General features: G+C 36.6%; 1 protein-coding gene across 1 annotated transcript in view; it reads right to left on the bottom strand.

Moving 5' to 3' along the window:
* Positions 1-6155: 6155 nt before the first annotated feature.
* Positions 6156-24512, bottom strand: part of LOC121384583 (mucin-5AC-like) — an 18545-nt gene continuing 188 nt past the window's right edge. The window contains exons 2-9 of the mRNA XM_041515041.1: positions 21146-21582; positions 20302-20485; positions 18999-19387; positions 16957-17140; positions 15390-15514; positions 10149-10344; positions 8770-8912; positions 6156-6403 (exon numbers count right to left, since the gene is read on the bottom strand). Of these exons, the coding sequence (XP_041370975.1) occupies positions 6234-6403; positions 8770-8912; positions 10149-10344; positions 15390-15514; positions 16957-17140; positions 18999-19387; positions 20302-20485; positions 21146-21582 (1828 nt within the window). The 3' untranslated portion in view covers positions 6156-6233. The remainder of the gene's footprint in view (positions 6404-8769; positions 8913-10148; positions 10345-15389; positions 15515-16956; positions 17141-18998; positions 19388-20301; positions 20486-21145; positions 21583-24512) is intronic.

Genomic DNA, 24512 nt, shown 5'->3' on the forward strand with positions numbered 1-24512 from the left:
ATCCTCAAAAATAAAAGTATGTACTCAAGAAAAGGAAAGTGCGTCACAAATTATCCACAGATACAGATACTGTTGCTGAAATCTAAATTGTGACTGGTGGGTTATTGAACACATATATAATAATGAAGACTTTCCTGATTCGTGATGGAAATGTTACCTTGAAAAGGCCATCCAAAGAGGGCAAGATCGTCTATGTTAGAGAGAAGATGAACAAAAAGCTGCCACCACCCATTATAATGAACAAAATGGATGACTGTGGCAGGGTTCAGGGGGGGGGGGGGGGGGGGGGGGGGGGGGGGGGGCGGCAGGCGAGATTCTCCCATTTTGAGTAACTATAGTATTTGATACAGCTATTAATTTTGAAGGAATCCTATCACATGGCACCAGCAACTACTGTGACATGTATGAAAAATGTACATACAATGGTAATCTAAAAATATACCTGGATATGTCATTGGTAGTCTTGTAACGTATCATTATCGACATAGGTTCTTTTTTTAATTGCAGACCCTTTTGAAACCATTTTAGGGTACAGTGTTTGTCTTCACGAGCTTTACCTTTAAAATGAATTAATGCTGTTGAAGAAATATTTAAGAGATTGGATATATTGATAAATCCTCAGTATCTTTGTATTAAATTGAAAGTCTGTGAAAGTTTAATTAAAATAAATCAAAATCCCATCATGATATTCACCATACATTAAATGCTTTTATCATCACAGCAGTGGACAATGTAGGCCTACTGCTTTTTATAGACTCAGAACTTCATTTAACGTCAGTGGACAAAATGTAACGTCCGTCCGTAAAGCTGAATTGTAACCGGTAGTGTCCAATAGGCATTTGTTTGTTCAATTTAAGGGTTTCACACAATTTGAAAATGAAGTTAGTTTATTTTTACCTATGTCCTTTTGAAGTAACATCCGTCACTCACATATTTCTATTACCCAACAAGCCATAAATATTTCTATACACTTTTCTCTGTGGCACCAAATAGACATGAACAATGGCAAGTATCATGCACACGACCAGCTTACTGGGGGTACCACTCTAGCAATCAGGTCCGTTGGAATGACTCCAACCTCTCTGAATGTAACGTCCGTCACCGTGGAATTGCCCCACTGCAACAAGAATGGTATTTCAAAACGCCCAAAGGTGAAAGAATGTCATCCGCCGGAAATACATTCTGAGATATGTCCTTAAACAAAATCAAGAATTAAAAAAACTTAATACCCCAATTTGGACTTTTGAGAAAAATCGTATTTCTCTACCGGACTATGACTGTATTTTGTAAAGTAATAAGCAAAGATTATACTACAATGAAAAAAGAAGTAATTTGTCCACAAACGCTCACAGAAGGTATTCCAAAGTCGAAGTTTCACAGATAACCTATAAACACTATAATAATTTGTATGGACTGAAAAATTTACACATTTCTTTCAATTCATCTAAAGCCAGAAACATCTTCAAATATACCGGTAACAAAGTAAAATTAGATAAAATTGCAGCACTAATCTGAATAAGGCGTCCATATCATCGACCAGTGGCGTAGCGAGTGGTGGGTGTGTGTGTGTGTGGCACGGAGTCCATGTCCCCTCCCCCGAATCAAACCTTTTTTATTGTATTACATTTTATAAATTCATACATACATAGAGTGGGTTGCTCACCCCCCCCCCCCCACCCCCTACCCCCTACCCCCCACCCCCAATATAAAAACCTGCCTAAGCTAGTGCAATCAATAGCGGAAATGTGACCAAACATTTTGAGCCGGAGTGGAATCGTAACAGTGAAAGTTCATGTTTATCTTTATTTCCCGCGGGACAAAAACAACTCTTTGTTGCATGGGGGTGTGGCTGACGAAGAAAGGGCTACGAATACGTTTTCTCTTGGCTAGACGTCATTATCTGGGGTCATACTGGCGTGAGCTAAAGACAGAAGTCCGCTGTCTTCCGTGGGCTCGGTCCTGTTCATAAGAATGGCATCATTGCCGTGTAATATCGACAATGTCCTACGTAATGTTTCACATTGGGCCGTGTTTCCGGGCTTAACACCAACATTCAGACCACTGCCTGGCCCACACTGGGCCGTGTTTCCGGGCCTAACACCAACATTCAGACCACTGCCTGGCCCACACTGGGCCGTGTTTCCGGGCCTAACACCAACATTCAGACCACTGGCTGGCCCACACTGGGCCGTGTTTCAGACCATTGCCTGGCCCACACTGGGCCGTGTTTCCGGGCCTAACACCAACATTCAGACCATTGCCTGGCCCACACTGGGGCCGTGTTTCCGGGCCTAACACCAACATTCAGACCATTGCCTGGCCCACACTGGGCCGTGTTTCCGGGCCTAACACCAACATTCAGACCATTGCCTGGCCCACACTGGGCCGTGAACCCGAATCATGAGGGACCTAACCCGGAGGCTTCTTTTTAATTTGCTAACAATTTTGTTTTTCTTTTTGGGATGTTGGAGGGGGGGGGGGGGAATAAGTTTCCAAAACCGAATTTATTATTCTTATAATTCTATCAACATATACAATGTAAGCACTAATTAATAATTACCTGTCTAATCACTATTATTTTTTGTTTTGTATTTTTTGTAATATTTATATCATTTAACACCATCAAAAAGTAAAAATTAAAATAAATGAAATATTTTTTAAAATCTAGTAATGAAGAAATAAATTATTAGATTAATTATATTGATTTAATTATTTTATTACGAATCAAATGCAGATATGTGTGGTGTGGGAGTGGATGGGTGGGTGAGTGAGTGAGTGGGTGGGTGAGTGAGTGAGTGTACTTTGTCAAATTGAATATAATGCATTTATATTTTAACCGGTGTCTAGACGTTTTAACTGCAATGTTGTCATTCTGCTGTAGATATAACTAGTTTACGTAAATTTTAGTTTTCCTTGAAATATTTACCCTTGACCAATGTGAAGATATAAACGTTGCAATCAATATCGTATTTCGTTTCATTGAATTGAATTGTACTGAATTGTGTTGTGTTGTATTGTGTTAGGTTGTGTTGTATTGTGTGTTGTATTGTGTTGTATTGTATTGTCTAACGAAATAAAATGTTGGTTTGTATTCCTAGAAACACTGTTACTAATGACTGAAGTTAGTTTTGCAAGGAAAACAAATGAACTGAAAACCAGCGGATTACCCTCCCAAACATCCAACAATAACACAAAGAGTAAACCATAATAAATAAAATAAAATAAACAGATTGAAAAACCGTTATGTGCATTCTGCTTTCAAAAGGGAATGGGATCAGACAGAACAAATTGCATTTTAGGCTTCAACGAATTTACTTTTTGTTTATAGGGTGAGCGCCCTCTAACTTCTGCATTCGGGTTAACTCTCTCTCTCTCTCTCTCTCTCTCTCTCTCTCTCTCTCTCTCTCTCTCTCTCTCTCTCTCTCTCTCTCTCTCCATACATACAGGTTTGCCCAGTGTTTCATTCTCTGCGCCAGTGCGTTAATATCTATGTATGTAATAAGTCAACCTCGACATATATACAATATATAGATATTCATAATTCAATACATACTAGCCAGTGCCAGGTTTGACCACTGTTTTGTGCACGTAAGCGGGATCGACCGCGTACCTTGTAGCTCCATGCATGTGGTTGAATTAAAGAGCCACCTTTTTATGGATGCCTCAACAGCTCAGAGCGCATCGTGGCAAGTCTGCAAGTTGCGGGCGATTTGGTGCCACAGGTTCGAGTCCCAGCAGTGGCATGAGACAATATGTGAGGTCAGAAAGGATTTAATTATCCCTCGCGCCAGTGCGTTAATATCTATGTATGTAATAGTCACCTCGACATACATACAATACATATGCATACATATATACATACATAAATACATACATACATACATACATACATACTACATACATACATACATATATGCAGCAGTTGGGAAATTTTGGGCCGACTTGGTACATCTTTTTTTTTTAATTGGGCAGTTGGAACATTTTGGGCTTCAACACCCGTTTCCAAGATGAAAATACCCGGGAACTGTTTCCAATATGATGGTCAGTAAACTGAGTGAAAACACTTGCACTAATTCAACTCTGTGTTACTATATTTTTTGTTTGATAATGATGATAACGAGGAGGATCTAGGGAATGATGACAGGATGGGAAATATGTTTTAACTGTTGGAGCATTTGTTAAATAAATAAAACAACCAGGTTTGCCGAGAACGTAGTTGAAATCATGCTACGCTACGTCCCTAGAATAAGATAATGATCGTAGTTCATGCTTTTCCGAAGTATTCTGGTGCCTCATCATAGGGCCTATGCATAAAATTACACAGCGAAACATATATGAAATTCAAAACTTACAAGTGAAAACCTTTCTTTTGTTTTATCTTGTCAACTAATAAACAAAAATCCCAGTTATTTAATCAAATTCTCCGCATTTGCCGCCATGTTAGTTCGCATACGTTCTCACCAGGCGAGGTGGTGTGGGATTTCATACCTGGAACACGTTCACGAACACCTTCTTGCTTGTTCGAAATGTTTAGGAACGTGTTCCCTGCACCAGAAGAGTGTTTTGAATACACGCGTAGACGGGTTTCCCGAATAATTTGTGGCTAAATATAGCATGGTCACCATCTTTGTTTCTTTGTCAGTTTTGTCTGCAAAGAATTATGAAACAAAGACTTTAGTGTGTTGAATGTGTACGCATAAAACAGAGACGTCACTAGTTAATGTGTGTGACACACTTTCAAGATTCTCTCTAAAAAATATTCTACTAGAAAATGGCATTATTTGGTTTTAATTTTTTGTAGGCATGTAGCTGAAAGTTTTAAAGGAAAAATTCATAAATATGTTTGGCGGGAACCGTCATTATTGCAACTTTGACATAGCACCTTTAAACAAATAGTTCATATCAGTTTCATCGGTACACGATTAAAATAAATGCTGCCTTATTTCGAGAAATGGTGTGTGGATAAATTAGACTTATTAAATATATGCAATAAGATATGTTTTCAATCAAAAACACCTCTTAGGCAGCGGTTAACCGACCGATCTACTTGACAAAACGCACGCGCCAGTCTGTCGTCTTTCACAATAGGGTTAGTACACCATGCTGCAGCCAGCTGAAGGACCTGCTTTATCCAGGCAGATAGTTCACTTTCTTTGAGCATTTAATGTAGATTGCAATTAATTTTGTTTGAAACTTTGTCTAAAATAAATGCATCAATATTTCATAAGAAAGAAAGAAAGACATGTTTTATTTAACGACGCACTCAACACATTTTATTTACGGTTATATGGTGTCAGATATATGGTTAAGAACCACACAGATACTGAGAGAGGAAACCCGCTGTCGCCACTTCATGGGCTACTCTTTCCGATTAGCAGCAAGGGATCAATATTTCATAATTACATTTCTACCAAGAGAAAGGTATTTTGTAGCTTATAATATATGATGTGTTTTACTGTATATGACCTTTTTAAAGATGCACCTCATTCCTTTAAAAACAAAATCCTGTCTCTGTCCCGCTCACATTACAATATAATTACAAACTTTCCGAATTTATACGATTTACTGTATTCTGATTGGCTGACGTCACTAAAAAACCAAGCGTTATCCTTCCATAAACCTCATAAAAATACGTCATCACGGAAGACCAAGATATTTTTAGCTGGATGGGCGAGAAGCGCAATGACCCAGTTCGGTGATCATTTTAAAAATAGAACAAGGAAGTGACCTGTTTTCTCGATTAAAAAAATAAGGGAAACTGGATGAGATATTCATGTTATAAATAAAAAAAAATTACAATATATTTTTTATTTGTTTTTATTCTGTTAAAAAACACCACCAAAACATCCAATAGTATGTATACATGTATTCCTACGCTTATTTACAGAACATGGCTGACGGTAAGAACGAAAGAAATTATTTTTGAGTGTTTTAAGGTACACTTCTTGTACTGTTTGTAATTATAAGAATTGTTTCTCATTTTTTTAGGAATTTATCGATGTATAAAAGTCACAAGTGTAGTATAAAATCGCTTCGCTACGCTACGCGATTTTATACCATTTGTGACTTTTATACATCGATAAATTCCTAAAAAATTAGAAACAATTCTTATATATTCTATGGTTACTCCTGGAACTACAAACAACGAATGCAGCTTAGTACTTTAACTCTTTATTTGTACTGTTTGCTAGGAATATCTAGGGTATATGATGGTGGGGATAACTTGCTGTGGTTTAACAGCGGTAATTGAGGATGCACGTCTCAATGTCGTTGTTGAAGTACGTGCCAGGTGGACACGAGTACACGGTCTCAAGGGTGGAGCACATGAGGAACTGCGAGCAGTCGTCGCACTTTCCGTAAACACCTTCCGGCAGGCCCGCGCAACTGTTCTTGCATCGTTTAACTGAATGGAAATTTAAAAAACAAAAACATTTAAACAGGTAATAACAGAACTAATACTGTAGATAGCACGTCACTAAAAACGTCGCAGAGTCTCATATATAATGAGTCAAATTAAAAACTTCACAATCGTTTCATCTTGGCTCAGTGATACTGTGCACGTGCTATGGTTTGGGTCACATGGGCTGTGATGGGCTTCAAATGGAGTGTTGACATTGTCGTTACAATATTTATTCCTGCAAAATACCTGCTTTTAACACTCATTGACATTATTCACATTTGAGATTGAGAAGTATTTAATTTGACTCCGTATATATGTACATTAAGCTTTATGCTTTTTTGGCGTCATAGATCGACTACTACCTTCACGGATCCAGGATTTTGTAAACACTACTGGATCCGCCAATGTGCTGTGTCTACATCTGGAGATAAGCTCCGATTTTCTTTTCATTGTTCAGTGTTGCGCTTGAGCCGCTATTTTGCCGCTCTGAGAATGTTGGTTGTCTCAAACTTACCACAAATAATTACGTACGAATATTATTATTTACTAGCAAAAATATATACACACATGTTGGAGACAGGTTAAACGTTAAAAGTAACACCGACCATCACTATTTGTCTTGCATTCACGATGCAGAAGGGCGAGTGTATGGGTATTACTTTTTCGACGTCGGTGGCGGCGGAGGCGTCAACTTAAAAATTGCGTTAACGTTAAAACGTTAAGATTTCGTGTTTACATCATTTTCTCACAAACTATACGTCCTAGGTCACGAAACTTGGTGTATGGTTGCACCTATGGATGTTCATCACTGTGCATGTGAAATTAAATTTTTTAAAGAAATTAATTAAACATTTTTAGTTAAAATGTATTTGCTTTTGGTCAACGTTAAAGTTTCGCGTGTATTTCTGACAAACTATATAGGTGCTAGATCAGTGGAACTTAGATCACAGTTCCACCTGTAGATGCATGTGACATAGATTTAAAAACATTTAATATAATTAAAATTTATTTGAAAGTTTTTAATTTATTATTATTATTATTATTATTATTATTATTAGCAACCTACCGCCTGAGATTTTATTTTTTTTACAATTCTTGAGATATTGACCTAAAATTGTGTGTATAATTACAGATCAAGTTTGACTTTTGTGAGGATTTACCCATATTTGACGGAAAGGAAAAAGGAAATTTTTATTTAACGACGCACTTAACACATTTTACTTACGGTTATATGGCGTCTGACATATGGTTAAGGACCACACAGATATTGAGGGAGGAAACCCGCTGTCGCCACTTCATGGGCTACTCTTTTCGATTAGCAGCAGGGGATCTTTTATATGCACCATCGTGGTGCACTGGTTGGAGCGAGAAATAGCCTAATGGCATATTTGACGGAGTTATGACCTCTGAACTTAGAAGATACGAAAGTTTGTTTTCCGGGATTTTATTTTTGCAATGTCTCAAGGTACTGAGTTAAAATTTTGTGTGTAACTTTATAACGTACTGTTACAGATTGAGGCGAATGTCAAGGCGAGTTTACCCATTTTTCGCCGAGTTATGGTCCTTGGCTGTATTGCTTTAGCAGTACTCTCAGAATTCTTGTCCTGTTATTATTATTGTTTTGGACATTCACTGAGATGAACATGTTATGGATGCAGCCACCAGTTTGTGGTAGACAAGACATGTCATTCCACGGAATTCGTCTTCTTACTCGTATTACGAAGTACGATCACAGTCCTTTCCAAACAAGGCTATCAACTCATTTGTCCCAAAACAGATCCAGCTAGCATACATTTAATAGATTTATCGTTCGAGGTAAAACGTTTGTGTCTTGCTTTAAAGCCATCCCAAAAGTGCGTATGCACTAAATCTGGGTGTACGAACATTATGCATGGCCACTTAGGCCATACAACTTTTTACAGAAAACTGGGAGATAAATCTCATGCATTATGCGTTCGGAAATTATCGCTTCGGAAATAACTTGCGAAGTTAGTCGCAGATTTCCAACACCAACGAATATATATATATATATATATATATATATATCCAACACCAACGAATATATTATATATATATATATATTCGATATGTTCTAAATAACAGCAACTAACGTATTATTTACCTACTTGGCATAAAATGGATGTAAAGGTTACGTGTGCTGTTGTGATATTATAAAGTGTAAGCAGGCCTTGAAATAAAGCAACTTGAAATAACCAAAAATGTTGGCCGTATACAATGGTGACAAATAGTTTATCTTGTGTGATGTTTGAGAAGATCGTCTTCCCTGCTTGCTAGCTGCTAATGTTCGCAATTTTCATAGGATCTTCGGCGAGATATCTTTGTAAACGTTACCGAAATGCGTATTTTACCTGAATTTGGGTTGTATCTTGTAGTAGCAGCATAGTACATTGTAGTACGATGGTAGTTGTTCCCAGTAGTTTGGTACTTAGTGGCAGGCCGAGTGTAGTACCGTGTAGTTGTTGGGTAGTCCCTTCTAGTAACGGGCTTATTCCTGAAAACATAAATAGTTTACTGTGAAGAAATATATTTATATCAAACGATGCAAACCTAACAAGACGTGGATATTAAATATAACGTTTTGCCAGTTGCATGTTTAACTGCCTTAACGAGGCCACACACGTGGACACATAGATCGGACTGTTAAACTTTAGAACTTCGTTCAGAATTTTATGTCAAAATTGCGCCTTTATTTCTATATTTAAATTGTCAGATCCTCTCTTCTTTCTCTTATTTGTGTTTGAACTGTCCTTTTTATTTGTGGCTTGTTACCTTTTCATTTTATTATTTTCAATTCTATTGACATTTTCACTAATTGCTATTTCCAAAATTCTTCCCATTTCAAACTCTACCCCCTTCTGTCCCGGACCCAGTGACTGGAGAAGTTCGATATTGTTCCAGGGAGAGACGTGCTTGAACCTCAACTGGATATAGGCACGTTAATATGAGTAATAGGTGGGTCTGACCCACCTACTTCTCATATCTTATACAATCCAACCCGTATGTTTGTTGATCTTCCATCGTTTTGAGAAGTCATTAATTGTAAAATATTAAAGTCAACATTAAAATATTGTACATGTAAATAGAGATCAGGGATTTTAAAAAGTTAATATTGTTATGTTAGGTTGTCATAGATCATTTCGCTGAGATAAATCGCACATTATTTGGTTCCAAGTTAGATTGAACATTTTATCACATTTGTCATATAAATCAAGTTTGGATGAGGACACACTATGTTAGGGGCCTATTTTACAAAACGCTCGCAACTTGTAAATGGATGGATAAATGAATGAATAAATGAATGAATGAATGATTGAATGCATTCATGCATGTTTAACGATGCCCAGCACAACAATACACATGGGTGTCGAACAAAGGTAAGCATATGAATATGATTAAGTTAAAAATAAGAATTATATAATTAAGAAAAAACACATCTGTGGGGGAAAATATAATACAAATATCAAGGTAAGTGTACTTTAAACGTTTGTCTAGAAATCAAAATGTTTAAAAATAAATCTGAGTTTAAAAGGTTATATTACATTTGTGACATTTTCTGTTGCCAAATGTTTTGTAGGGTTTTATCTGAGGGGGATCATCGGCTTCAAATGATTACACTGCACCAACATGTGGCGCACTGTCAGTGCACACTGGTAATGTTCACACTGGTAATGTTCACACTGGGTCACTGTGTGAATTAGCCCCCAGCTGTCTACAAGGTGGATCTTACCAGCACGGGGCGTAGGCATTCTGGTGTGTGCAGCTGTTGTCATTAACATCCCAGCTAGTGGATTCCGGGCACGGGGTGTGGTAGCCCTTACTCCTGAAGCAATGCACGAAGCTGATACAGTTACTGCAGTAGGGGTACCTTCCGTCAGGTCGATCCTGGCACTGTGACATCTCCCACACGCAGTTGCTTGGAGCTGCTGTAAACAAAACATTTATGGGGTTAACAAAATACAGACATTACGAACGTAACATTTGTTTTAATTGTCTTAATATAATAGATAATTGCAGTAATTACAAAATGTGTGTAATTGTCTAAAGTCAGATTAATAAGTATCATTGGTTCGATGATAACTGGACACAATAAAGAGACACTGTTAACGTTGATACTTAACATGAAGCTGCCACCGTGAACTAGGAAACCTATATTGTATTATTGTTATTGCCATGACATAGCCTAGTTGCATTGTTATTATTATTATTTTTTATATACATGTATGAATTGTTCCTGAACCTTTAGGAGTGTCTCACAGTGGCGTAGCTAAGGGAGGGGGGGGGGGGGGGAAGCACGGGGGCAATGCCCCACTCCCAATCAGAATTTGTTTTTTAAATTTTATAAAATCATATATACATATATACAGTGTGAGTTGCCCCCCCCCCCCCAATAGTGGGTTGCTACCCCCCCCCCCCCGCCCCTAATATAAAATCCTGTATTATAGCTATCCACGTTATGTTTATATTCGTACGTCGTACGTTAACATAACAATTAACAGTGTCATTGGCAGCTATAGGGACAGTATAAACAGTGTCCAGAATTCGCTGTTTTCAATTAACATAGCCTTTTCAACGACTAATTATATTACATATGTGTGTGGCTCTCAGTGTCTATATTGTAAGAATCCATCAGATGCGGCCATGTGATATAGAAAAAGTACACTCGAGATGGTTGAAATGTTGACCTGGGACGAGGTTTGCAAGGCCTAAGCCGACATTTCTACACAGATGGTGTACTTTGTCTTATCCCATATGACTACATATAATGAGTAATTTTCCTCTCATCTGTTCGAACGAACAAAGATTGCTGAGAAAATAATTGTTGGACAATTTTATCATAAACAACATTATCATATCTACCGTGTTTGTTTCATGCATCAAATAAAATGTAACAGTACACATTAACAAAATACGTTTCATAATGTAAGTTCCAATCACAAAATATTGATCTGATGACCACAGACATGACAATAAAGTTAGCTCCCTTGTTAAACATAATCTCATGGTAGTTCATAAAAGATAAAAATATCTGCCATAGCTGTCTTTCAAGGGACACTCTGTCCTGTACACTTAAAGATGAGTGAAATTCAACGTGTCTCAAATGATTTAACAAATCTTTATTTCAAGATATCCATGGCTCTCATTTAGCACTAAAAGTTCCCAATACACAAAGTAGAAAAATGCCACGGCCTTTGCTCTTGCAATTTGTGGAGTACTGTTTGGAAGAGGAAACAACCGAATGGAATTCGATTCAGTGACACGTCGTGTCTCAGTGTTCAATGGCTAACATGTAGGAATAAGTTCCTTTTTAAGTCACTGATCCTACTTCCAGACGTAAATACGTTCTCTGGTTCCAGCAAAATGCATTTGTAGTTATACAAACATCAAAAAGACCAGACACATACTGGATTTGCCAGTATTGATAAATTTAGCATGGATTTTAAGTAATGTGTAATAGAACTTCCACCAACGGGTTTACTGGCCAGTCACGTCAAAGTATTGTGCGCGGCCATGTTTGATCACGTGATCGGTCCTCCATTAAGAGGGTGATATTCACTCGTTAATAGCATGTGAAGGCATTGCATCTGGGTGTATTTTCAGTATTTATAACCTTTTTGGTACGTTTTGTGAAAGCAAAACCAGTATCTCGGATAATTCAACCTCATTTAAAGATTGTAGATTCATTTAAAAGTCGGTGGAAGTGTTTAAAAACATTAAAAACGTAAATAATAAAGCAATGTATATATTGCGAATACAAAAGTATAGCGAATATTAATTATTTAAACATCCATGCAAGCAATTTCGACTTCCTTCCTCCTATGCAGGGCGATAGCGTGGTCTGAACCTGAAGACGAATATAAACATAACCTATCCCTGCCTCTACAAGGTACGAATATCAACATAACGTATCCCTGCCTCTACAAGGTACGAATATAAACATAACTTATCCCTGCCTCTACAAGGTTCGAATATAAACATAACCTATCCCTGCCTCTACAAGGTTCGAATATAAACATAACCTATCCCTGCCTCTACAAGGTACGAATATCAACATAACTTATCCCTGCCTCTACAAGGTACGAATATAAACATAACCTATCCCCGCCTCTACAAGGTTCGAATATAAACATAACCTATCCCTGCCTCTACAAGGTTCGAATATAAACATAACCTATCCCTGCCTCTACAAGGTACGAATATCAACATAACCTATCCCTGCCTCTACAAGGTACGAATATCAACATAACTTATCCCTGTCTCTACAAGGCTCGAATATAAACATAAGCTATCCCTGCCTCTACAAGGTTCGAATATAAACATAAGCTATCCCTGCCTCTACAAGGTTCGAATATAAACATAACCTATCCCTGCCTCTACAAGGTTCGAATATAAACATAAGCTATCCCTGCCTCTACAAGGTTCGAATATAAACATAAGCTATCCCTGCCTCTACAAGGCTCGAATATAAACATAACCTATCCCTGCCTCTACAAGGCTCGAATATAAACATAACCTATCCCTGCCTCTACAAGGCTCGAATATAAACATAACCTATCCCTGCCTCTACAAGGCTCGAATATAAACATAACCTATCCCTGCCTCTACAAGGCTCGAATATAAACATAAGCTATCCCTGCCTCTACAAGGTACGAATATCAACATAACCTATCCCTGCCTCTACAAGGTTCGAATATAAACATAACCTATCCCTGCCTCTACAAGGCTCGAATATAAACATAACCTATCCCTGCCTCTACAAGGCTCGAATATAAACATAACCTATCCCTGCCTCTACAAGGTACGAATATAAACATAAGCTATCCCTGCCTCTACAAGGTTCGAATATAAACATAACCTATCCCTGCCTCTACAAGGTACGAATATAAACATAACCTATCCCTGCCTCTACAAGGTTCGAATATAAACATAACCTATCCCTGCCTCTACATTTGCCCTGGACAATTAAATATGTTTAGTATTACACTACAAATTGCTTTAGCCTGAGCGGAGGGGGGGGGGGGGGGGGGGGGGTATATGACACACCCCAGCCAATACTCCTGTTTTCTTTGAGAATTTTCAAAGGGAGCTTGGCTTATTTGCCTTCCACAAACTCAGATTGCCCTTTTCTTCTGGTATTTAAAAAAAAAAGAAAAAAAAAGCCATATGGCAAAGTGTGAACTGCGTTCCACTTCAACCCCATGTGATCACATCTGGAATAGCCAAGATCTAATAATAGTAACAGCTAAATGTTGACATCTAGATCTAATGCAGGTCTTTTCTTTTTTAAAATGGTACACCACCTGTTTTCTACAAACGTACAAAACTGATTTTTATATATATTTTTTTTTTTTAGGATGCATTCAGTAAAGTTTCACTTAATAACCATCGATACACTTTCATGTGTTTAATTTATTTGCTATGATGTTGTTTTGGCGTGTTAGCCTAAGGTGCTTTATTATTTGTGGTTTTAATCATTGAGAGACTTCTATCGACTTTAATATGAATGTACAATCTTTATTATTTGTGGTTTTAATCATTGAGAGACATCTATCGACTTTAATATGAATGTACAATCTTTATTATTTGTGGTTTTAATCATTGAGAGACTTCTATCGACTTTAATATGAATGTACAATCTTTATTATTTGTGGTTTTAATCATTGAGAGACATCTATCGACTTTAATATGAATGTACAATCTTTATTATTTGTGGTTTTAATCATTGAGAGACATCTATCGACTTTAATATGAATGTACAATCTTTATTATTTGTGGTTTTAATCATTGAGAGACATCTATCGACTTTAATATGAATGTACAATCTTTATTATTTGTGGTTTTAATCATTGAGAGACTTCTATCGACTTTAATATGAATGTACAATCTTTATTATTTGTGGTTTTAATCATTGAGAGACATCTATCGACTTTAATATGAATGTACAATCTTTATTATTTGTGGTTTTAATCATTGAGAGACTTCTATCGACTTTAATATGAATGTACAATCTTTATTATTTGTGGTTTTAATCATTGAGAGATTTCTATCGACTTTAATATGAATGTACAATCTTTAAATGAGGTTGAATTATCCGATATATTGGTTTTGCTTTCACAAAATCGTTCAAAAAAGTCATAAATACTGAAATTACACCCAGATGCCCTCACAATTTATTCAATTGTTGCATGAACTTCACTCCCTTAACGACGGCCGTCTATCGACAACGTTATAAAATACTGGGTGACAATATCGGGAAAACCTGTCTATACGGCTGGATATTTACAATTTGATGATAATTTGTAAGAAAGTTTATTTAAATTCATTTTTGTTATGCGCGTTGGTGTCGGTTAAAAAACATGAAAGAGATTAAAGAGTCCTTACATTTGCCCATTCAGCCATTGAAAACCAGTGGCAGTGTGAGTGGAAGCTGATACTGAACCCAGTACCAGTCAGCTTTAAGGCCAATGTCTTAACAACTACTTTACAACTACGCCACTGAGGACGATTCAGATAGTTTAAACAAACTCTGAGAAATATCTGTTTAACGAGACCTCAGCACATTTTAAACTACGGCTATTTGGTGTGTCAACACATGCTCGAGACAACGAGAGAAAAACCCGTCGCTATAGGCTCTCATCTCAGATAGATCTCGCCCCTAAGAGATATGATACTAGACAACTTACGTCTTGTTTGATAATGAGTCGGAGTTTGTGTTGGATAATGTGTTGTAGTTTGTGTTGTATAAAATAAGTTGGAGCTTGTGTTGATAATGTGTTGGAGTTTGTGTTGGATAATGTGTTGGAGATTGTGTTGGATAATGTGTAGGAGATTGTGTTGGATAATAAGTTGGAGCTTTTGTTGCATAATGAAATATCTTCAAGTTTCTCATACAGAACTCCTTTTTTATAGAAGAATCAGAGACACATAAATAGTCTAGCGACATATTTTCAAATCTGTTATTGAAACTCGCCTCTGTTTGGATAACGTGTTGGAGCTCGTGTTGGATATCTGGTTGGATAATGTGTCGGAGCTCTTGTTGGATATCTGGTTGGATAATGTGTCGGAGCTCTTGTTGGATAACGTGTCTGGTATGATCTGTGAAATATAACATAAAATATGCAAGTATATTAAACTAAATTCACCCTTGAATAACTAAAGTTTCAAAAAAATATTACAAACTTGTAAAAATATACTTTTGCATTCGGCCTAATATCTCTTGAGTCCATAATCTATAATATAATAATCAGGGCCTTTTTAACTGTTTCCAATCATTCTGATCGCTTCTCCTCTTTGATATGTACTGTCAGAACCTTAATTGTACTGACCCGATTTCGCATTTCGCAAGGATCTTTTGTGCTCTATTCCTGTCGATAACCATACACACATCGTGCTGAATATTACACATAAAGATGGATTCCATAAATACAATTATACAGACAGACAGACAGACAGACATAGATAGATAGACAGACAGACAAACATAGATATATAGACAGACAGACAAAGATAGATAGACAGATAGACAGACAGATAGATAGACTGATATAGACAGACAGACAGACAGACAGATATATAGATAGATAGATAGATAGATAGATAGATAGACAGACAGATATATAGATAGACAGACAGACCGACAGACAGACAGAGAGACAGAGATAAAGTATAGTTATAGATACATATACACACATACATCAGTGCTGGAAACACTGCCGACCCGATCGGTGTTTGCCAGTCAACATAGCACGGGCCGGGAAATACGTTTGCCTGCGGTCCTGTTTATATTTTATGATCATGTTTTGATTCGGGCCGGTAGAATTTATAACTTAATAAATCTTTAAACATACTCGGTTATTTTCATAATATAATTTTTGATATAATATAATTATATATATATATGCAAATGACAATTAAATTTCAAGTAACACATTTGCGATTATCCAGTAAAATTGGTTTAGGTTTTGCTCATCTTCCCGTTTCAATTAAGAGCAGCAGTGTGCAATCTCATTAAAGCAGTTCTATATTTGTTTCCACAGAAATACTATCGAAATACGATTTGTAACAGAAAATATTGACAGATGTCCATATGGCGATGCTATTGAAAACTTGTCTAATCGATAGGTATGTTCTTGCGCAAAATAAATGATTGAAATAAATAGGAAGCGAAAACAACGTATGTGAAGTTCTGTATTTATTGCATACCTTCTTTTATTTCTTTTACAAAAACGGTTTTTAATTTACCCGTAACTACACTTTCTTAAATATCTTAATCAAGCCTCCTTTCATGGATTTTCTTACCGTTAACGGCAATGTTGTGTAATGATTCAAATACGATGTAACGTAATTTGTAAATCAGGCATGACGTCAGTAATTAAAAGGTGCTAACGCCAGTAAAAAATAAAAATGGAATTCCCAATTTAAAAGTTCCGTTCCAGTTCGCACATATGTGTGATACAAGATAAATTCATGATACGGTTTCAAAATGTCTTTGTCACTATAGTAAGACTGAATAGGTATGTAATAAAATGCATACTTACTTGCACGTAGCCTCGGTTGGTGGCTTGCATCTGGTTGTTTGGATGTCAAACAAGTAATTGTATGCACACTCATAGGTTGCCATAATTCGACTGTCTAGACACATGACGAATTTGCGACAGTCTGAACAATGTGGCCGGTAAGGAACTCCATACCCGTTACATATATCATCTCGACACTCGCTCCCTGAAATATAATGAATATAGTCAGCACTCGAATGTTTACAAATATACGCATAGACATTCATACACATACACATACACATACACATACTGAGACATAGTAAACAGGTGTACATGTAATGTTATCCTGAGTGCACATTCAGTGACCGTAAGCGTTCATTTTCATTTCAACGTATTTTCGTGCTTATATCCAATTAAGCACGCTGCCATGGGTACCCACCTCAGCTATCTGGGTTGTCTGTCCAGGACAGTGGGTTACTTGTTAATTGTTAGTGGTTAGTGAGGGAGAAGAGGGTGTAGTGGCCTTACACCTACCCATTGAGGCGTTAACACTCGCTCTGGGTGGCAGCCAGTACCGGGCTACGAACCCTGTACCCCTGACAAAATAATTAAGAAAGCTTTATTAGCCATACAATTGGTACACTATCCTGTGTTTTCACGAACAATAAGAATATTAACGCTACAGTAAATCTATAAACGTTTTAAAGTTAGTTCATGCATAAATGATAATAACGGAAGCACAAAGTTATCTATTCGTGGATTAAATGTTTTTAGCGTTAATCAATAGTTTGTATTAAATACAGTTATGTGTGTGTGTGGGGGGGGGGGGGGTGTTTAAACCCCACACAAAACGGCCTATTTATTTTAATTAATAACGTCAATAAATACGAATACAGAACGGGAATCAACCCAGATACATCGGTGTTTCCTTTTATTTATTTGTTGTTGGTGTGTGTGTGGGGGGGGGGGGGGGGGGGGAGGGAGTTTTAAACTTATTTTCTATATCAAATTGTATAGTACTATCATAATAAGCTCCTTTTCTAACAATAAGTGTGCTGCATCTTGGAATCCATGACAGAGCTAATCGCAGTCAGTAGCCGCATTAATGGAAACACAGTAAACGTAATCGGACGCACCCAGACCGCAAACGCATCAATGAAAACATAGCTTAAAACAAACACCCACTCGCACAACATTAAAAAAAATTCAAATGTGCTGTAAAAAGTGTCTAAACATGACACATTTCATCGGTTAAATCTCCTTTATGATACAGGAATGGAGAAAAGTGCTGAACAGTCATGGTCTCTGTTAAATCTCCTTTATGATACAGGAATGGAGAAAAGTGCTGAACAGTCATGGTCTCTGTTTACTGCATACAGATTTCTAGTAACAATTCGGGTGCAGCTGTCTACCTTGCAATTAACTGTACCCACGTTTGTCTTAATCTCTGCATATGACATACGACTGCATATGTACAATTGAGTACCTGAGTTTGTAAAGGGCGATCGATCCTATGACCCGTCGCATCTCAACCAACACCCCGGCCCTAAGATATATGATGCTAGGAAACTTATGCCTGGTTGGATAATCTGTTGGAGTTTGTGTTGGATAATGAGTTGGATAATAAGTTGGAGTTTGTGTTGGATAATGTGTTGGAGTTTGTGTTGGATAACGTGTTGGAGTTTGTGTTGGATAATGAGTTGGAGCTCGTGTTGGATAATGTGTTGGAGTTTGTGTTCGATGAGTTCGGGCTTGTGTTGGATAATGAGTTGGAGTTTGTGTTGTTTGTGTTGGATAATGAGTTGGAGTTTGTGTTGGATAATGAGTTGAAGCTTGTGTTGGATAATGAGTTGGAGTTTGTTTTGGATAGCGAGTTGCAGCTTGCGTTAGATAATGAGTTGCAGCTTGCGTTGGATAATGAGTTGCAGCTTGCGCTGGATATGTGTTGGAGCTTTTGTTGATATAATGAAACACCTTCAAGGTTCTCTTACAGAACTCCTTCACCTACCTTTTTACAGAAGAATCTGAGATACATATATATAGTTGAGCGACATGTTTTCAAATATGTTATTGAAACTCGCCTCTGGTTGGATAAGGTGTCGGGGCTCTTGTTGGATATCTTGTTGGGTAACGTGTTGGAGCCATTGTTGGATATCTTGTCGGATAACGTGTTGGAGCCATTGTTGGATATCTTGTTGGGTAACGTGTGGGAGCCATTGTTGGATATCTTGTTGGGTAACGTGTTGGAGCCATTGTTGGATATCTTGTCGGATAACGTGTTGGAGCCATTGTTGGATATCTTGTTGGGTAACGTGTTGGATATCTTGTTGGGTAACGTGTTGGAGCCATTGTTGGATATCTTGTCGGATAACGTGTTGGAGCCATTGTTGGATATCTTGTTGGGTAACGTGTTGGAGCCATTGTTGGATATCTTGTCGGAGCTCTTGTCGGATAACGTGTTGGATATGATCTGTCGAATATAACATAAAATATACAAGTATATTAAACAGAATTTTCTCATGATTCAGTAAAATTTCAAATACTCATTACAAACACAAGTATAAAATGGAATTAATATTTTATTAAATGACAAGTAACAGATTTACGATTCTCTAGTATAACTGGGTTAGGTTTTACTCATCTTTCCGTTTCAATTTATGAGAAGCATTGCGCAATCTCATTGAAGCAATTCTATAGTTGTTGCCAGAGAAATACTATCTAAATACGATTTACAACAGAAAATATTTGACAGATGTCTGTATGGCGATGTTCTTGAAGATTGGCCTAATCACGTTTGCTAACCCTGTATAAACAGATCTTGTAATCGTTTCCGTAATAATGATAAAAAAAGGGAATGACCCTACACCCTTATTTTGCCAGACTATAAAAACAAAGTTTTATTTAACACTTTTTAAACAAGTATAGCCCATTTATTGTTATTGGAGAACAAAACTAAATCACTTAACATCATATCATAATATATATTTATATTTTAATTCCTGTTGTCATATTTTATTATTTTCACATATACAAAATCGTGCTGATCAGTCTACCAACACCGAAAAACACAGAAGAAAAACTTTATGGAGATCAGAAATGCCTCCGTGTCACTGTGAGATTCATCCTGGCAGCAAACATCTCCCTGTGATATCATTATAAGAAGGAACGAAAAGAAGAAGAGTCTACTTTACACCAAGTAACTGCTTACAACACTTCTAATGCACCTTTTCTACTGATGGTCCCTGAATAAACTGACTCACAGCCGTAACTCGACAGCCACCAGATCACATAGCGTTCGCAAACGACTCTGGATTGAATACAAAATAATAAAAATGCCTTACCTAAGGAACTAGAATTATTTAATAAAATAAAATGTATATTTACTTGCACGTAGCTTCGGCCGGTGGCTTGCATCTGTGTGTTCGGGTGTCAAACAAGTAATTGTATGCACAGTCATAGGTTGCCGTAATACGACCGTCTGAACACGTGACGTATCTGCGACAGTCTGAACAATGTGGCCGGTAAGGAACTCCATACCCGAAACAGATATCATCTCGACACTCGCTCCCTGAAATATAATGAATATAGTCATCAAGAAGAAAATAGGTATTTTACCAGTTTCTCCACAAAGCGTATACACAGGTGTATTTTTCCTCATTTTAAAACGTTTTAACAAAATTACTTTGTAAACGTTTTAATGTAATAACATACTAAAATCACTATTGAGATTTGTGGTCTGAAATTAAGAGTATAGGGGCATCAGCTCATTTAGTAGACATTCCTAAGTGTGTCTTGCTGATGATATTGTTACATATTTACATTAGCTGAACAAAATTGTGATTTGTGATAAGTAGTTTTTAAGAGAACTGTTCTAGAAAACAGACGACATGGTCTTATCAACACAGAACTGAGTTGTAATTACTTAGTGTTAAAGAGTTTGGATTATTCTGCTACATGGTTTCATCTTTTACTAGACACACGTCACGAATTCAGGTCTTATATTTTATTACGAGACCGAAAATAATGTGGGTTGACTGGTTTCGTACATTCAAGGAACTCACAACGCCAGGCTGTCCTTTGGACTCGATCCGACTAACTGAAGGCTGTCCTAAGCGAGAAACATCTTCAAGGTTCTCTTACAGAACTCATTGACCTACCTTTTTACAGAAGAATCTGAGATACATGTATAGTTTAGCGACATATTTTCAAATCTGTTACTGAAACTTGCCTTTGGTTGGATAAGGTGTCGGAGCTCTTGTTGGATACCGTGTTGGAGCTCTTGTTGGATATCTGGTTGGATAACGTGTTGGAGCTCTTGTTGGATAACGTGTTGGAGCCATTGTTGGATATCTTGTTGGGTAACGTGTTGGAGCCATTGTTGGATATCTTGTTGGGTAACGTGTTGGAGCCATTGTTGGATATCTTGTTGGGTAACGTGTTGGAGCCATTGTTGGATATCTTGTTGGGTAACGTGTTGGAGCCATTGTTGGATATCTTGTTGGGTAACGTGTCGGAGCCATTGTTGGATATCTTGTTGGATAACGTGTCGGGGCTACTGTTGGATATCTTGTTGGGTAACGTGTCGGAGCTATTGTTGGATATCTTGTCGGGTAACGTGTCGGAGCTCTTGTTGGATAACGTGTTGGATGTGGCGTCTGGTATGATCTGTGGAATACAATATTAAATATATAAGTATATGTCACAGACCTCCCTATTTAATAACTCAGTTGCAAAAATAAGACGGAAATGTATTTAAATATATACATAAATAAATTTGCTGGATAATGTGTTGGAGCTTGTGTTGGATAATGAGTTATAACGTTTGTAGTCTTTCATTGTTAACGTGTCTGGTATGATCTGTGGAATATTTATCAATTATTGACCGTCATTGAGGGCCGTTGGCCTCGGTCAATATCAATTTCTTCGGTCCATAAAACATGATATTGCCCGAAATGTGGTCAATCATTGTTTTATTACATAATGTCATCCATAAGACTCGTACATTCCTGCTTTCTTTATCCGAATAGAAATACGCCGACGCTTATAATTTCCCGCATTGCGCTAAAACTGATGGGATTTAGTGACTCACGTAATCCTATGACGTTGTATGACACGCAGAGGAATGCGGAAATAAACAGTTGAAACATTACCAAGACAAAAAATCTAATTCAAGACATTATAACCAGCAAGAGTGCCAAAATCATATTAATAGCAAAATAAAACACAAAATGTTATAAATCTGAACATACATTTATACTGAACAGTTACCGATTACCTTCAAATGCATTTTTTATTTGTAACGTAAACCTTGAGAGTGCCGATTCCAACTTCATTTTGATGTATCATGTACGTTTCTAAATCTGCGAGATATATCCATACACAATTTGACGATTACTGACCTTGTTTTTGTCATATTTTCGGAATTAAACTCGGTATGACTAAGTATGTTATCGTTTTGCGAAAGGACAGCAACGCGTTTTGTCACAAGTTTGTGCTTGTTTACATCAGAATTAGCAGTTGACGTTGCATTACGTTACCTACTCATTTATTGGATAGAATTTTGTCTCATCTTTATTTTCATTGGTCAGGGCAATATCACTTTTGATGGACCGGTGAGACCGTCTTAAGGAAATATCACTATTTACGGACGGTCATGTGACTGGATTTTGACCAATAAGAATACTTATTAAATACATAGCAATGAAATGTATAGATCTACGGAAACTATAAAAGTCATATCCGGTGAAAAGTCATATTTTCACTGTATTTTAGTTACAGTGAAAATATAGAAGTCTTATTTACTTTTTTGTAAAAGTGCACGATTAAATTATCTCCCTTTGTCTCGGTTCTTCGTATTTAAATTTGATGATTACCAATGCATCTGATCGTATTTGAAAAATAAAAAATGTAATTTAAACAACTGTACCTATAAAAACGGGATACGAAGTGCAATTACGATAAAATATATAAAACAAATTGAATACGAAGCTAAATAATGATGACACAATGTAGTGTCATCGAGTTTAAGTGTAAGAATTTAACGGCGTTCGACTCGTTTTGTTTTTGTGGGAGTTTTTAAAGGATCGCTTTGTCAGGTATGTTAGTTTTATTTAGTTAATATTGTTAAATAAATGTTAATAAAGATAAATTTTAATCAAGTTTCTTTTTAAAAGTCTATGGTAAAGTAAATTTTCTGGCAAAGTTCCATAGGAAGAAATATATCATGACGTTACGTGTTTTCGATAGGATAAGTGAAAGATATTACCAAAGAGCGAAAGATATTGTCAAAAATTAGGAAATATGTATATAATAAATAGACCATTTCATGGTCTTTTTCCGAATACGATTTTTATGTCAACGAGTGATGTGTGAAAACCATATTTTTACTCATTGCTTCGCAATTCGTGAAAATATGGTTTTCACACATCACTCGTTGACATAAAAATCGTATTCGGAAAAAAACATGAAATAGCCTCTATATATTTTCATTATGTAATAAAGCATAAAATATACAAGTATATTAAACAAAATTCACTCTTGAATAACTAAATTTTCAAAAAGATTTAAAACTTGTCAAAATACATTTCAACATTAATTTCTAATAAAATCAGCTTGTAAATATAACTAATCTAATAATACTTTATTATGCATTATACCTAATAGCCCTTGAGCACATAATATATACAAATATACAGACATAAAATACAATTGTTAAAATACAATTTCGTGTCACAAACTTAAAATAAAATTCTGTTAATCTAACCATCTTACTATTCTTTCATTGTTATTTACCAATCCTGTAAATTTGTGAATACTAGCTTTATTTTTTATAATAATGTGGCATATAATGTCTGGTAGATATATTATGTAGACAGGAAAAACAAGTATAAAATTGAATTCATTTTTAATTAAATTACAAGTAACAGATTTACGATTCTCCAGCATAATTGGGTTAGGTTTTGCTCATCTTTCCGTTTCAATTTATGAGAAGCATGGCGCAATTTCATTGAAGCAATTCAATATTTGTTTCTACAGAAATATTATCTAAATACGATTTATAACAGAAAATATTGAACAGATGTCTGTATGGTACTGCTCTTGAAGATTGGTATAATCGCGCTTGCTAACCCTGTTTAATCATATCTTATAATCGTTACCATAATAATGAGAGAAAGGCCATTTCATTTCCTACACCCTCATATTGCTAGACTATATAAAACACAGTATTATTTACAACAAAACCATATCACTTAAATTTCGTGTTGTCCCCTTTTACAATATTTAACCGCAATTTAATAATTATTTAATGTTTATGTATAATCAAACGATATCTACCTAAGTCGCCATATCTAAATCGTCCTGAGTAGTCTACACTAATTAACCGTTTACACAATTTCAAACGCATCCTTTCTATCGATGTTCCCTAAATACCGTCACCCTCCCCCCCCCCCCCCCCACCCCCACCCCCCACTCCCACCCACCCCGAGTCGCGGCCGTAACTTAACAGCGTCGGGTAATCACTCTGGCTTGAACAGTGTCATACCTTTTCATATCAGAGTACAAATATGCCTTAGCCAAGGGACTAAAATTATTTA

The sequence above is a fragment of the Gigantopelta aegis genome, chromosome 10 (assembly GCF_016097555.1).
Source record: "Gigantopelta aegis isolate Gae_Host chromosome 10, Gae_host_genome, whole genome shotgun sequence".
Classification (NCBI taxonomy): Eukaryota; Metazoa; Mollusca; class Gastropoda; order Neomphalida; family Peltospiridae; genus Gigantopelta; species Gigantopelta aegis.